A 16,533-nucleotide genomic window follows, 5' to 3' on the forward strand; every position below is an offset into this window, starting at 1 on the left:
TGGCTGTCTCGTGTGTGTTTGCAGGTGGTAGAGTTAGCCAAATGCTTTTGCCAATTAGCGTCAGCTGGGCTGGTGTGTAACTGTGGCAAAGTTGGTTTGCCTTTGGATGGCCTAGCTCCTGCTAGTTAGGGACCGTTAATAAATTACGTATTGTAAAAYGAGACAGTTGCATTTTGCACACCTATTAGTTCTCATTAAATGYTTTCGATATTTGTATATTCATTTCTAAAATGTATAGTTTTGAGGTTAAGTTACTGAAATTTGGAGCTAAGCTGGGCCCTGCTCCTTCTCCACCGAGCCCATCTGAACCACAGTTTCCTGGGGCCGTTTTCACTCTCTCTGACCCTGGTGGACACCCTTATGAGCCTGTCCCTGTCTGTCCTCCAGCTTCAGCTGATTGATTGCATTTGTTTATTAAGAAGTAGAAAATAAATACACTCTCTCCATCAAAGGAAACAATCCCTTTGGATTGTTGGAATTTGTGTTATTCTAAATTTCTGATCACACATCGGTACTCTCAGTAGCGCTCGCTCTCCCTCGCTCTTTCAGGGAGACACCTCTCTCCTGGGCCTCCACCTCAGCAGGCACCACGTCTGCCTGCTGGTTCAGATCGCCTGACTGATGTACAGCTAATTGCCTATCAGGGATAATAAAGATAATATTATCAATCAGTGATCGTCTACGACACACCGGTTTTGCGTCCAGAATAACATAAGATTTACAACACCAGTTGACACAAGAACTTTACTAGAATTTGATCCAAGTTCATTGTCTATACAGGGTATATTTATATCATTGGCTATACAGGATATGTTTACAAGGTCTGAGATCAGGGGGAGGGAGAGAAAAACAGAACACTAGTAATACAACTGAGGTATTAGCTAAAAGCATGTACACGTATGTCATCATATACTAGTAAATATCAATTATGACCAACGGTTAAAGATGCAGTGTCCTCTGCTTAAAAAACATTTTATATCACAACATGAGGTAGGAGAACCGTGTCTCGTTTCATGCAAAGAACAAACGTCTCAATCACACTGCATTGTTGTTGGCAACATGTTTTGCAAAAGTCATACAGACACTCACTGCTATACATCTTTCAGAATATAGCATTTTAAGAAAAAGAAAAGTTCGTTTTTAAACAGCCATAAAAATATTTTCTTATTTTTAAACTACAATTTGTCAGGTGTAGCCTACTAAGTTTAAACTGAAAACATGGCGTACACGTAGTGTTTATACCTCAGAGAAAACCAAAACATACAACCATTTTCGTGTTGGATTAACATCCTAGCTAGCTCCCACGCTGCTAAATAAGAACGGTGTTCCTAAATAAAATATCCAACTACAAAGCACAAATGAAAACAGCTGATCCAACATTTCTTCAGCGGATCCCAAATCCAACTTGTAGCTATCGTTTACAGAGTACTACCTCTTCTACACTACGTCACCTTCATTAAAAGGGATAGTTCAGTGATTTTACTAATTTTTTTTATATAAGAAAAATCGCTGCGCTATCCCTTTAAGTCTGGGAACAATCCATTGGGGCTGGATGTAAAAAAAAAAGAAAAAAACGATGGAAATGCTAGTTACTGTTTAACTGTGCTCCTGAAGCAAGGCCAAGGGTCTAGTAGTAAGTAGAGTTGGACAAAATACACAGCTTTAAAATAAAAAAATAAAAAAAACTGTACAAAGCACATGTCTGTGGTAAAGTCCCAAATGGCAACCTATTCCCTTTATAGTGCACAACCTTTGACCAGGGCCCATAGTCTTCTAGTTCTCATAACATTGCAAATGCAAGAGGCCCAGCACACCGTGTTACAGCATAGTATGTCTTCACTTAATTTAGTCCATTGTATCCATCACATCATTAGCATGGCATTAAACTAAAGTAAATAGAGCGCCCTCTTGTGTATAAAATTAAATTTACACCAACAGAAAATATAGAAGTACAAGAAATACATTTGATACCCCAGAACGATTGTTGTAGACTGTTCTAGAGGTAACTATGGCGATTATAACAAAACCTAATACTGATTATCTTGTGATGTAAAACATCAATGCAGTCACAAGGACCCTATACCCATAAGACGACAAAGTGTTGTTGACAAAAAAATTAGGACACAAACCACAGCGCTACATGATAATAAGTATCTCCCCTTTTTCATAGCTTCTGTGCTTCGGTCACTGGCAAATACACATGCGCACAGACATACGCTCAGAACCAAACACACTTCTCTCTCGCTCCACTTTGCAGAATCTAGAGGCTACATTTGTATAGTATGATTAGGTAGTTGGTCAACAAGTTGTGTGTTAGGTGGGGAGGGAGAAACCCGTCTGTCACAAATGACACGCTATTCCCTATATAGTGCACCATTTTTTTTTTTACCAGAGCCCTATGGGCACTAGAGAATAGTGTCACTTAGGACAAACACTTCGTTTTTATACCATAAACATAGCAAGTCAGATATCATTCAACTAACAAACCATATTAAGGGGATCCATTTACTTAGTTACATGCAAACCTTTGTTTTTGTTTGTTTTCAATTTAGTTCTTTTTTTATATAAACAAATGTTCGGTGCATATTCAAATTTGTCTGTGGGTGTTGTTTAGTGTACGAAAAATGGATTAAGAGAGAAAGCGTATACATTATGATTACACATCAAGTCTATCAGGGTGAAATCATCATCCACGAAATAAACAAATAAAGGGAATCAGGTCTGGGGAAGTACTGTAACAACGCAGTTCCTGTCCTATTCAACCCTGCGGTCGTATCCGAACACCATGCACTTCAACTCCCAACAGCAATTGAACACCCTTTTAAAAAATGCGCTCCACAATGTCAGTGTACACAGCGGAGCGACAACAATAAATTCTAATCTGCCAAGACAGCCACTATCGGTTAGTCCAATGTAGGCATGCCGTAAAAAATAAATAGATAACAGCCAATCAGTCTTGAATTCTGCTATTGTTGATAACGGTAAACAAGAAGTCTGCCTGCTGCGTACGATGACGTTATATTGCGGAGTGTTCCTTTAGCAGAGTAAACGACAAGTCAAATCAAAAAATTTCAAAGACTCAGGCAACAGAAACATAACGGATGTTTTTAGAGCTTCGGCCTTGCCTGGTCCAGTCAATTTTATAATAACCTTTAGAATATTATCCCATGGCATAGTTAATATATTAAATTACTAATGTATGTACAAAGTGAATATAAATCTTTAGTTGATACATTAAATATATTTTTCCCCCCTCAAAATCATTTCCAAAAGTTTATATGGAACAACGGTCGGTAGAGCAGTATGTTTTGGATTTGTTCTGCATGTGACTGAAGTTCACATCAGACACCCAGGGTGTTCGTTTCCTTGTAGTTTTGTGGGGAGGTTTTTTGTCCTCATGAAAATAACGGGTTTTGATGCTTTGTTATAACGTTGCGGCTTAATAACTAAATAAGACCTACTATAAGTACTGTGTCAGGTCATGGTGTAAACACGGTTCTAAAGGGAGCTCTTTCTTTAGAGATCTGCATTGAAAAGTCCGAGCACAGTGGAATGTCTACCAATTTGCATGTATAGCAGATGCATAAAAAAAGATGGTTGGAGTTTAAACCAAGGCCCTCTTTTAAATAACTATTTACATGCTGCCTGGCTCTTAGGGTCTGGGGGGGGCTATAAAAAGACTTCCCTGCTCTCTTGTGGCGGCTAAATCCACTCTGTGTGAGCTAGCTGATTGGGGCTGGGTGTGCTGTTCGCCTGGACTTCTACACAACAAATCACACTACCCCCGGCTGATGTGGCATTGCTTTGGTGTGTGTGTGTGGGAGGTATGGCAGCTGCCCACATTCTGAAGAGACAAAAGGGGCTCCCCTCTCCCGGCCCACCCAGCCTGAGAGGGTGTCTGCCCCCTGCACTCCCGCTCTCTCCACTTGACTGACGGTCTCTCCCCCTCTCTTCCCTGCCACTCTCTCTTCGCCTGACTGTACCTCCCTGCCTGGGCCAGGCAAGGCTCTGTTTGTTCAGTGAGGTGGAATAACGTGGGGCGGAAAGAGGAAGGGCCCTGGATCCTAGGCAGGCAGATCAGGTGTCAGTCTGGACTAATTCCTTTCACCTGTGACCCATATTCCCCCAGGCAGACAGCTAGCCCCTGGAGCTCTCAGAGAGTGCGTCCCAAACAACATCCTACTCCCTATATAGTGCACTACTATATAGGGAATATGGCATTACTTTTGTCAAAAGTAGTGCACTATACGGGGAATAGTCTACTATTTGGGACGCAGCTTGTCTCACAGAGGAGAGAGGGTGGCAGGACACACCAACTGTTGCTAACAGGGAAATCAAACACTCAAACTCAAAAAATCAGGACTAACTACAGCTTTCTGAGAGGAAATGTGGTGTGTGTTCTAGCCCAGTGGTTCTCCAACCTCTCCTCCGCAGCCCTCCGTGTCATCACTTTACATGTCTCATATATATATATATCTCACTTTATTCACATGTTCATGAGGTTTAACAATGACGACTGCAAATGCTCTGCAAAAATGTTTTCATATACCTTTATGATATACACATTTAGAACTTCTTTTTWAAAATTTTAACTTTTCGCTTATTTGAAAGTAATGGGTATAAGGATTTTTTATTTTATTTTTAAACAAAGGTGAAACGAAAATGTGTATCCATGAAATGTCCTGTGTGGCTGGTAGCTGGGCCAGAGCACTGGACTGTCTGTATGAGATGGGGAACACCCACGCGGGCGCCATCTTAGCTCCAGCAGCTCCAGTTGGCGTGCCAGGTAGTAGTAGAAAGAGCGACAACGCTAGTGTAACCGCAGTTCAGAACAGAGTCAAGGGGCAGGGCCAGGAGAGAACTGTCTGTCTGACAACACATCAAATCCACAATCTAAAGGAGGGAGGGAAGGAGGAGGAGAGGATGCGAGGGAAGGAGGAGAGGTTGCGAGGAGAGGATGCGAGGAGAGGATGCGAGGAGAGTGTCCTTAAAAACACCCTACTCCTATCGGTCTGCCAAGCAGTCGTTTGTTCGTTCAGTAAAACTATAAATTAAAACAAACAAACATATACATCCCAAAAGAGTTTAAATACTGTTTACGGACAGGGGGCGGGGGTAAACCAACACATTAAACTAATTTGGTGTTAAATTAATAAACAAACAGGAATCCTTATCCCAAAAACTAAAGAGGAGGGAGAGATACCTAGTCAGTTGTAAAACTGAATGCATTCAACTGATATGTGTCCGCATTTAACCCAACCCCTCTGAATCAGAGAGGTGCGGGGGGCTGCCATAATCTACATGAGAGAAGCAGCCTGGGGGAGAAGGGGGTAGACATGGTGAGGGAGTGAGGGGAGGGGGTTGTCTGTGTCTGAAGGGCTGCCGTCTCTCCCAGCAGGGGGGTGAGGGATGAAGGGAGGGAGTCGCAGGAACAGAACGGAGGTGAGAGACAGAAGGGGCATTTCTTAAGTTCCTCTACTTATGAGCATGGCCGTTCTGCTGCTCGGCAGGGCCTGCAGTGTGTCCCTCTGTGTGGGGGGTGTGAGAGGAGGGGGTGGGGGGCGGAGAGGGGCTCCCTGTAGTGACGAAGGAGGCCGAGGTGGAGGCCGTCTGGCCCATCTGCTGTTGGAGCTGAGAGATGATTCTCTCCAGCTTCTCCCGGGCATCCCGCTCACTCCTCAACTCTTCCTGGAGCTTATCCCGGTCAGCCTCCGCACCATCCAACCTCCCACGCAGCTCTGCAAGCTAGAAGAGGGGAGGGAGGGGAGAGAAAGAGATGAAGTCAGGTTAGTCTGAACAGTACACACACACACAGCCAGCCTAAGCCAGACGCCAAGAGGATGGAGGCAGCAGGAGGTGTGCGTGTTTGTGTCTGACTGTGTCCCTACTCAACCCTTGTGGGGACCTAAAATCCCCAGAAGGATAGTAAAACAATAAATTCTCCCTCGTGGGGACATTTGAGTCCCCATGAGGACAAAGGCTATTTTAAGCGTAGGTTTACGGTTACAATTAGGGTTAGGGGTTTGTGGTTAGGTTTAAGAAAAAGACATCTCAGACTGGCCGATAAAAATAAAAGATTAAGATGGGCAAAAGAACAGACACTGGACAGAGATATGGCTTTTTCTTTGCAACTCTGCCTAGAAGGCCAGCATCCYGGAGTCGCCTCTTCACTGTTGATGTTGAGACTGGTGTTTTGCGGGTACTATTTAATGAAGCTGCCAGTTGAGGACTTGTGAGGCGTTTGTTTCTCAAACTAGACACTAATGTACTTGTCCTCTTGCTCAGTTGTGCACCGGGGCCTCCCACTCCTCTTTCTATTTTGGTTAGAGCCAGTTTGCGCTGGGTCTGTGAAGGGAGTAGTACACAGCGGTGTACGAGATCTTCCGTTTCTTGGCAATTTCTCGCATGGAATAGCCTTCATTTCTCAAAACAAGAATAGACTGACGAGTTTTAGAAGAAAGTTTTGTTTCTGGCCATTTTGAGCCTGTAATCAAACCCACAAATGCTGATTCTCCAGATACTCAACTAGTCTAAAGAAGGCCAGTTTTATTGCTTCTTTAAAATCAGAACAGTTTCAGCTGTGTTAACATAATTGCAAAAGGGTTTTCTAATGATCAATTAGCCTTTTAAAACGATAAACTTCGATTAGCAAACACAACGTGCCATTGGAACAGAGGAGTGATGGTTGCTGATAATGGGCCTCTGTACGCCTATGTAGACACTCCATTAAAAACCTGCCGTTTCCAGCTACAATAGTCATTTACAACATTAACAATGTCTACACTGTATTTCTGATCAATTTGATGTTATTTTAAAAATGGACATAATTTGCTTTTCTTTCAAAAACAAGGACATTTCTAAGTGACTCCAAACTTTTCAACGGTAGTGTATATCACCAGTAGTAGCCTACATTCACCATTAATTTCCATAATTTCTCATCTACAGTGTTTGATTATGGTAATTTCTGTTAATGCATTCAGAATATTATTATTACAGTCGTTTACTGTTCTCATTGTCGGAGTGGACATGTTTGTCAATTTATTCATTGTCTTTTGTTTGGAGCGCTCCTGCCAATGTTGAGTACGGACGTGAACCTGATTACGCATAGAAGAATATAGGCCTTTTGGCTACCTGTCCATGTACCCATTTGGGGATGTCTGATAGTATTTCTGATCGTCTTAACTCACCACCACTAATGAGCTGTGGAGCTTTCCAAAGTAATTTCTCTTCACCGTAAACAGCAAGTAAACAAAGTCTGTTTTTAGAATCCATTGAGTGACAATAGTTCCTCAAAGTATTAAAAAAAATGTCCAGCTCTTTTTTTCTTCTGGTTGGGCAACCTCGACTCATGTGCCTCTTAAAACAAATACATATTTTTCTCCCCAATTGGTAGTTACAGTCTTGACTCATCGCTGCAACTCCCCTACGGACTCGGGAGAGGCGAAGGTCTAGAGCCATGCCTCCTCCGCAACACAACCTTGCCAATACGCACTGCTTCTTGACACACAGCTCGCTTAAGCCGGAAGCCAGCCGCACCAATGTGTCGGAGGAAACACCGTCCAGCTGGCGACAGAAGTCAGCTTGCAGGTGCCCAGCGCACCACAAGGAGTCGCTAGAGCACGATGGGACAAGGAAATCCYTCCCCTAACTCAGACGACGCTGGGCCAATTGTGCGCCGCCTCATGGATCTCCCAGTCACGGCCGGCTGTGACACAGCCTGGGATCGAACACGGGTCTGTAGTGACGCCTCAAGCACTGCGGTGCCTTAGGGTTCTCCCGAGTGGCGCAGCGGTCTGTGTCTTAATTATTTAATCCAACAGCTTGCTTAAAGCATCAGACAAGCTCAGTACCATTTACCTAAGTATTCAGACCCTTTAACTCAGTACTTTGTTGAAGCACCTTTGGCAACAATTACAGCCTTGAATCTTCTTGCGTATGACAGTACAAGCTTGGCACACCTGTATTTGGGGAGTTTCTCCCTTTCTTTTCTGCAGATCCTCTCAAGCTGTCAGGTCGCATCTCTCCCTCTCTCTCGACCTGAGCCCTAGGACCATGCCTCAGGACTACCTGGCCTTAAGACTCCTTGCTGTCCACCTGGTCGTGCTGCTGCTCCAGTATCAACTGTTTGCCTGCAGCTATGGAACCCTGACCTGTTCACCAAACAAGCTACCTTGTCCCAGATCTGCTGAATTCAAATCTCTAGAGACAGTAGGAGCGGTAGAGATACTCTGAATGATCGGCTATGAAAAGCCAACTGACATTTACTCCTGAGGTACTGACCTGTTGCACCCTCTACAACCACTGTGAATATCATCATCATCATCATCATCATCAGACCCTGCTGGTCATCTATGAACGTTTGAACATCTTGGCCATGTTCTGTTAGTCTCCACCCGGCACAGCCAGAAGAGGACTGACCACCCCTCAGATCCTGGTTCCTCTCTAGGTTACTTCCTAGGTTCAGGCCTTTCTAGGGAGTTTTTCCTAGCCACCATGCTTCTACACCTGCATTGCTTGCTGTTTGGGGTTTTAGACTGTTTCTGTACAGCACTTTGTGACATCTGCAGATGTAAGAAGGGCTTTATAAATACATTAGATTGATTTGATCGGGTTTAAGTCGGGGCTCTGGCTGGGCCACTCAAGGACATTGAGACTTGTCCCGAAGTCACTCCTGCGTTGTCTTTTTAAATGTTTWTWTTTWTWTTTTTATGTATCCGTTATTTTACCAGGTAAATTGACTGAGAACACGTTCTCATTTACAGCAACGACCTGGGGAATAGTTACAGGGGAGAGGGGGATGAATGAGCCAATTGTAARCTGGGGATGATTAGGTAGCCATGATGGTTTGAGGGCCAGATTGGGAATTTAGCCAGGACACCGGGGTTAACACCCCTACTCTTACGATAAGTGCCATGGGATCTTTAATGACCTCAGTCAGGACACCCATTTAACGTCCCATCCAAAAGACGGCACCCTACACAGGGCAGTGTCCCCAATCACTGCCCTGGGGTATTGGGATATTTTTTAGACCAGAGGAAAGAGTGCCTCGTACTGGCCCTCCAACACCACTTCCAGCAGCATCTGGTCTCCCATCCAGGGACTGACCAGGACCAACCCTGCTTAGCTTCAGAAGAAAGTCAGCAGTGGTATGCTGTCTTGGCTGTGTGCTTAGGGTTGTTGTCCTGTTGGAAGGTGAATGTTCGCCCCAGTCGGAGGTCCTGAGCACTCTGGAGCAGGTTTTCATCAAGGATCTCTGTATTTTGCTCTGTTTCTTTCCCTCGAGCCGCTTTCCCCCGATCCTGACTAGTCTCCCAGTCCCTTCCGCTGAGGAGTGGCTTCCATCTGGCCCCTCTACCATAAAGGCCTGACTGGTGGAGTGATGCAGAGATGGTTGTCCTTCTAGAAGGTTCTCCCATCTCCACAGAGAAACTCTTGGTCACCTCCCTGACCAAGGCCCTTCTCCCCCTATTGCTCAGTTTGGCCGGGCGGCCAGCTCTAGGAAGTCTAGGTGGTGCCATTTAAGAATGATGGAGACCACTGTGTTCTTGGGGACCATCAATGCTGCAGAAATATTTTGGTACCCTTCCCCAGATCTATGCCGACACAATCCTGTCTCAGAGCTATATGAACAATTCCTTCGATTTCATTGCTTGGTGTTTGCTCTGACATGCACTGTCAGAGCACAATTGGCCCAGTGTCGTCCGGGTTTGGCCGTAGATAAGAATAGTTAAATAAAATAAAAAAAGTGGGACCAGGTGTGTGCGCCTTTCCAAATCATGTCCTATCAATTGAATTTACCACACATGGACTCCAATCAAGCTGTAGAAACATCAAGAATGACCAATGGAATTAGGATGCACCTGAGCTCAATTTAGAGTCTCATTGCAAAGGGTCTGAATAGTTATGTAAATAAGGTGTTGTTTTTTTAAATACATTTGCAAATAATAATAAAAAATAAACACTTCTCGCTTTGTCATTTTAGGGTGTTGTGTGTAGACTGATGGAAAATTTTGTTTTAATACATTTTAGAATAAGGCTGTGAAGTAACAAAATGTGGAAAAAGTGAATGGGTCTGAATACTTTCCGAATGCACTACATGTGTGGACTGTTGGTTCAAGCCTACCTGGTTAGCATAGCGATCCTACCCCTGGTTAGCATAGCGATCATACCCCTGGTTAGCATAGCGATCCTACCCCTGGTTAGCATAGCGATCCTACCCCTGGTTAGCATAGCGATCCTACCCCTGGTTAGCATAGCGTTCCTACCCCTGGTTAGCATAGCGATCCTACCTGGTTAGCATAGCGTTCCTCCTGGTGTGTGTTGTCACACACACAGCTCTGCTGCCTCAGCTGTTCCAGTCTGTGCTCCAACTCCCTCTGCTCCTCCCTCACCTGCCCCAGCCTGTGGGCATGCTCAGTGTGCACCGCCTCCAGCTCACTCTGCAGCTCACACTGCTCTGCTGCCAGCTGCTGCAGCCTGACAGCCTCGCCTCCACGCAGCGCCTCCAACTCCTACACACAGAGACACACAGGATGATCGGATCCATTTCCTGATTGATACCCCTTATGGTTTATGTTTGTTGTTCAGTAACTGGAGCAATTCAAAGTTCAGCTAAACGGTACACTATAAAATCAGGAATGATTACTAATGTAATATGTTGAAATCAATTAAATGAGGTGATTCAAAATTTAAAGACAACCAGCGGACATGGAGTGTTAGTGCTGGACAGGAACAAATTAGAGCAGTCCGGGGGAGGTGGGGGWTTGGTAAACACTGATCTACGCTATTGACCGTGGCTGATGCCATTYTTTTCTGGCTGGAGTTGACCATCTCTAGTTGTCTGTAGTGTCTCACCATCTCTAGCTGCAGCTGGTTGTGCAGGGTGGAATGCAGCTTCTCCTGCTGTCTGCTGTACATCTGAACGATTTCCACTACGATCCTTTCCTTGTCGTCCTCACAGACAGAAGACAGGACATCTTTACTCCCCAGCGCCGCTACCGACGTGGTCATCGCTACAGCAGAAGAACTCTTGTTGCCGGGGATGGTCTCCATGGAAACTGGCTGCTGGCGGTCCCGGTCGGCAGTAGGAACAACGCGCTGCTGAGACTTGGCGTCATTGACAACGGGAGGAGCAGGGGGAGAGGCATGGAGATCTGAGGAGCGAGAGGGGGAGGAAGGAGAGGTTGAGAGGGGGAGGAAGAAGAGGTTGAGAGGGGGAGGAAGGAGAGGTTGAGAGGTTGAGGAAGGAGAGGTTGAGAGAGAAGCAGTACAGTCAACCCACACCCACGGCAGTCAACCTACACACATGCATGGGTAACTAAGACACAGTGTACAATATTTTGTCCACTCAGTGTATACTGTATGCACTCACAAATACACAACCACCCACATGGATGGAGAGAACTCACACACACGGCCTTAAAATGAACACCCGCTACGGGCCAAATACAGGTACATTTAGGTATTGGGGGTAAGAATGTCTAACTCACCAGCCACGTTGGTGGGTGGTCACACTCGGGGCTCAACAGTGCAAGCAGTTCATAAAAATAGCCAAAAAGTCAAGTACGGGCACATGTGCGAAAAGTGATTTATAGCTAAATAAATGCTACAGTAGCTGTTTTCAAAAGTATTTCTGCCATTTTGTTTCATATCTGGTAATACACAAAGCAATATGAATCCTAACTTTATAGCTATCCAAGCAACACTGCCTGGCTGGGCTGCTGTGTGCACTGTGTGAAGTGCTTAAAGATGTATTTTATTAGCAATGCGCACAGGCATACAAGTTGGTTTAACTACTAAAGTGAGACTATGGCTCATGTTTCTTTGATATTTACATTGTTTAGTTCACAAATTCAGTTGCTTTTCAAATGCTTGAGTTTTTTCTTCCACTACTAGCGAAGAGAAGAAACATCTCTCAGCCAGTCGGATTCTCACAGGAGGTGACTCAAGTGGCTCTGTTACCAAGGTAACCTTAAAGGGGCAGCTGAACTTTGTCTCATCTGTGATATTTTTTGTAAAAAAATATACAATTAAATTGACCAATATATCACATTACTGATTAACAGAAATACATTGCTTTTTTTTCTTCTTTTTTTTAAACATTAAGCATGCTCATCCATTTTGTTGTGTTTTCTGGTGTAATTAACGCAAAAAAAGTGACCGGTAAACAAAAACAAAACGTTTTAGGCCACACACCACACAAGCTCAGCTGTGTCTTACTCAACACTTCAAGGTCAGACTGGGAAACAGCAGCAGCGTGCACACGCAGGCTCTTCTGTCTTCGTGGGGACTTAAAACCAAAAGTCACCACAAGGATAGTAAAACAAGGAAAATTCTCCCTCGTGGGGACATTTCCCAAATCTCCATGAGGACATAGGCTATTTTAAGCTTAGGGGTTTAGGTTTCGGGTTAGGGATAAGTTTATAATTAGGGTAAGGGGTTAGTTGTTAGGTTTAGGGATACGTTTATAATTAGGGTAAGGGGTTAGTTGTTAGGGATACGTTTATGATTAGGGTAAGGGGTTAGTTAAGTTTAGGGATAAGTTTATAATTAGGGTAAGGGGTTAGTTGTTAGGGTTACGGAAAACATGATTTTGAAAGGATAATAGGTCCCCACGAGGATAGAAGAACATAACTTACGTGTGTGTGTGTGGTACTGACCCATAGCAGTGTCTTGGTGGCCGTGGGCCAGTCTCCTACTGTAGTGGTGTTTGAGCAGCACCCCCAGAACCTCAGAGCTGACCTCTGGCTGATCCCTCAGAGACACATTAGGAGCCACCATCTTATCATATGTATACAGGTTGTAACTACAGAGAGAGAGAAGGGGAGGAGAGAGACATGGTTATATGTATACAGGTTGTAACTAGAGAGAGACATGGTGATATGTATACAGGTTGTAACTACAGAGAGAGAGGAGAGAGAGACATGGTGATATGTATACAGGTTGTAACTAGAGAGAGAGAGGAGGAGAGACACATGGTTATGTGTATACAGGTTGTAACTAGAGAGAGAGGAGAGAGAGACATGGTTATCATATGTACAGTGCACTCGGAAAGTATTCAGACACCTTGACTTTCTCCACATCGTTACGTTACAGCCTTATTCTAAAATGTATTAACTCCCCCCCCCCTCAATCTACACACAATATCCCATCATGACAAAGCAAAAACAGGTGTAGAAATGTTTGCAAATGTATTACAGATAAAATCTCAGTACTTTGTTGAAGCACCTTTGGCAGCGATTACAGCCTTGAGTCTTTTTGGGTATGGCGCTACAAGCTTGGCACACCTGTATTTAGGGAGTTTCTCCCATTCTTCTCTGCAGATCCTCTGTCAGGTTGGATAGGGAGCGTCGCTGCACAGCTATTTTCAGGTCTCTCCAGAGATGTTAGATTGGGTTCAAGTCCGGGCTCTGGCTGGGCCACTCAAGGACATTGAGACTTGTCCCGAAGCCACTCCTACGTTGTCTAAGCTGTGTGCTTAGGTTCGTTGACCTATTAGAAGGGTGAACCTTCGCCCCAGTTTGAGGTCCTGAGAGCTCTGGAGCAGGTTTTCATCAAGTATCTCTGTACTTTGCTCCGTTCATCTTTCCCTTAATCCTGACTTGTCTCCCAGTCCCTGCCGCTGAAAAACATCCCCACAGCATGATGTGGCCACCACCATGCTTCACCATAGGCATGGTGCCAGGTTTCCTCCAGTCGTGACGCTTGGCATTCAGGCCAAAGAGTTCAATCTTGGTTCATCAGACCAGAGAATCTTGTTTATCATGGTCTGAGAGTCCTTTATGCGCCTTTTGTCAAACTCCAAGTGGGCTGTCATGTGCCTTTTACTGAGGAGTAGCTTCCATCTGGCCACTCTACCATAAAGGCCTGATTGGTGGAGTGCTTCAGAGATGGTTGACCTTTTGGAAGATTCTCCCATCTCCACAGAGGAACCTCTAGAGCTCTGTCAGAGTGACCATCGGGTTCTTGGTCACCTCCATGACCAAGGCCCTTCTCCCCCGACTGCTCAGTTTAACCGGGCAGCCAGCTCTAGGAAAAGCCTTGGTGGTTCCAAACTTCTTCCATTTAAGAATGATGGTGGCCACTGTTCTTGGGGACCTTCAATGCTGCAGAATTTTTTAAATGGTACCCTTCCCCGGATCTGTGCCTTGACACAATCCTGTCTCGGAGCTCTGCGGACAATTCCTTCGACCCCGTTGCTTGGTTTTTGCTCTGACATGCACTGTCAAAAGTGGGACCTTATATAGACAGGCCTTTCCAAATCATGTTCAATTAATTGAATTTACCACATGGACTCCAATGAAGTTGTAGAGACATCAAGGAGGATCAATGGAAACAGGATGCACCTGAGCTCAATTTCAAGGTTCATAGCAAAGAATCTGAATACTTATGTCAATAAGGAATGTTTTTGTATTTATCCATTTAAATTTTTTTTCCCAAAATGTGTTTTTGCTTCGTAATTATGGGGTATTGTGTCGATTGCTGAGGAAAATGTTTTATTTAAGCCATTTTAGAATAAGGCTGTAACGTAAAGTCAAGGGGTCTGAATACTTTCCGAAGGCACTGTATACAGGCAGTAACTAGAGAGGGGGAGAGTGGTAACTATGGTTATCATACGTATACAGGTAGTAACTAGAGAGGGGGAGAGTGGTAACTATGGTTATCATACGTATACAGGTAGTAACTAGACAGCGAGAGCGCAAAGAGCGAGAAAGAAAAAGACATAGCAATTAGGATTTGGCTAAAAATACTTGAATCAGATATAGAACCAATTTCTCACCAACCAAGAAYTCACAAAATGGGACAAGCACCCAAATTGAGAGACTGTATGCAGAATTCTGAAAAATTATCCTCCGTGTAAAACGTAAAACACCAAATAATGGATGCAGAGCAGAATTAGGATCATACCAGCTGACTATCAAAATCCAGAAAAGACCCGGTAAATTATACAACCACCTAAAAGGAAGAGATTCCCAAACCTTCCATAACAAAGCCATCACCTACAGAGAGATGAACCTGGAGAGGTCCCCTAAGCAAGCTGGTCCTGGGGCTCTGTTCACAAACACAAACAGACCCCACAGAGCCCCAGGACAGCAACACAATTAGACCCAACTAAATCATGAGAAAACAAAAAGATAATTACTTTACACAAAGGAAAGAATTAACCAAAAAAACTGAGCAAACTAGAATGCTATTTGGCCCTAAACAGAGAGTACACAGTGGCTAAATACCTGACCACTGTGACTGACCCAAACTTAAGAAAAGCTTTGACTATGTACAGACTCCATGAGCATAGACTTTCTATTGAGAAAGGCCGCAATAGCCTGTCTTCTCTTGAGAGCCAGGTCTGCCTATGTGCACACTGCCCACAAAATGAGGTGGAAACTGAGCTACACTTCCTAACCTCCTGCCAAATGTATGACCACATTAGAGACACATATTTCCCTCAGATTACACAGACCCACATTTTTTTATTTTACTAGGCCAGTCAGTTAAGAACAAATTCTTATTTACAATGACGGCCTACTCCGGCCAAACCCTCCCCTTACCGGGACGACGCTGAGCCGCCCTATGGCACTCCCGATCACGGCAGGTTGTGATACAGCCCGGGATCGAACCAGGATCTGTAGTGACGCCTCTAGCACTGAGATGCAGTGCCTTAAACCGCTGCGCCACTCGGGAGCCTATGATTTGAATGATTCTAAAACAAATCCAATTTTGATAAACTCCCATATCCATTGGGTGAAATACCACAGTGTGCCATCACAGCAGCAAGATTTGTGACTTGTTGCCACAAGAAAAGGGCAACCAGTGAAGAACAAACACCATTGTAAATACAACACATATTTTTGTTGATTTATTTTCCCTTTTGTACTTTCACATGGTTACACCACTGTATATAGACATGACATTTGAAATCTCTCTATTCCTTTGGAACTTTTGTGAGTGTAATGTTTACTGTTTCACTTTGATTTATTATCTATTTCACCTGCTTTGGCAATGTAAACATGTTTCCCATATCAATAAAGACCTTTGAATTGAATTGAGAGCGCACTCGACAGGGAGACAGATCAGAACATTTACCTTATCATACATAGACAGACAAAGAGACAGACCAAGAGAGAGAGACAGACACATGGTTATCATACGTACAGTGCCTTCAGAAAGTATTCATACCCCTTGACTTATTCAAAATTTTGTTGTGTGACAGCCTGAATTCAAAATGGATTAAATATGTCTCTCTACAGCACTTCACCAATCTGGGCTTTATGGAAGAGTGGCCAGACGGAAGCCACTCTTGAGAAAAAGGCACGACAGCAGGCATGGAGTTTGCAAAAAGGCACGTGAAAGACAGATCATAAAAGGCAAAATATTCTGTGGTCTGATGAAACAAAAATGTAACTATTTGGCCTGAATGCAAAGCACTATGTCTGGAGAAAACCAGGCACAGCACATCACCCATCTAACACCATCCCTACCGTGAAGCATGGTGGTGGCAGCATCATGCTATGGGGATGCTTTTCAGCTTCAGGG

General features: G+C 44.2%; 1 protein-coding gene across 3 annotated transcripts in view; it reads right to left on the minus strand.

Annotated features, from left to right (window-relative positions):
* Positions 1-730: 730 nt before the first annotated feature.
* LOC111956563 (ski-like protein) overlaps positions 731-16,533 on the minus strand; it is a 46,571-nt gene continuing 30,768 nt past the window's right edge. For 2 of the 3 annotated variants that reach the window (XM_070436775.1, XM_070436774.1), the window contains exons 5-8: positions 12,639-12,805; positions 10,855-11,153; positions 10,290-10,511; positions 731-5,745 (exon numbers count right to left, since the gene is read on the minus strand). In XM_070436775.1, the coding sequence (XP_070292876.1) occupies positions 5,476-5,745; positions 10,290-10,511; positions 10,855-11,153; positions 12,639-12,805 (958 nt within the window). In that variant the 3' untranslated portion in view covers positions 731-5,475. The remainder of the gene's footprint in view (positions 5,746-10,289; positions 10,512-10,854; positions 11,154-12,638; positions 12,806-16,533) is intronic. The other variant, XM_070436776.1, reaches the window with a different exon arrangement.

This window comes from Salvelinus sp. IW2-2015, linkage group LG32, assembly GCF_002910315.2.
Source record: "Salvelinus sp. IW2-2015 linkage group LG32, ASM291031v2, whole genome shotgun sequence".
Classification (NCBI taxonomy): domain Eukaryota; kingdom Metazoa; phylum Chordata; class Actinopteri; order Salmoniformes; family Salmonidae; genus Salvelinus; species Salvelinus sp. IW2-2015.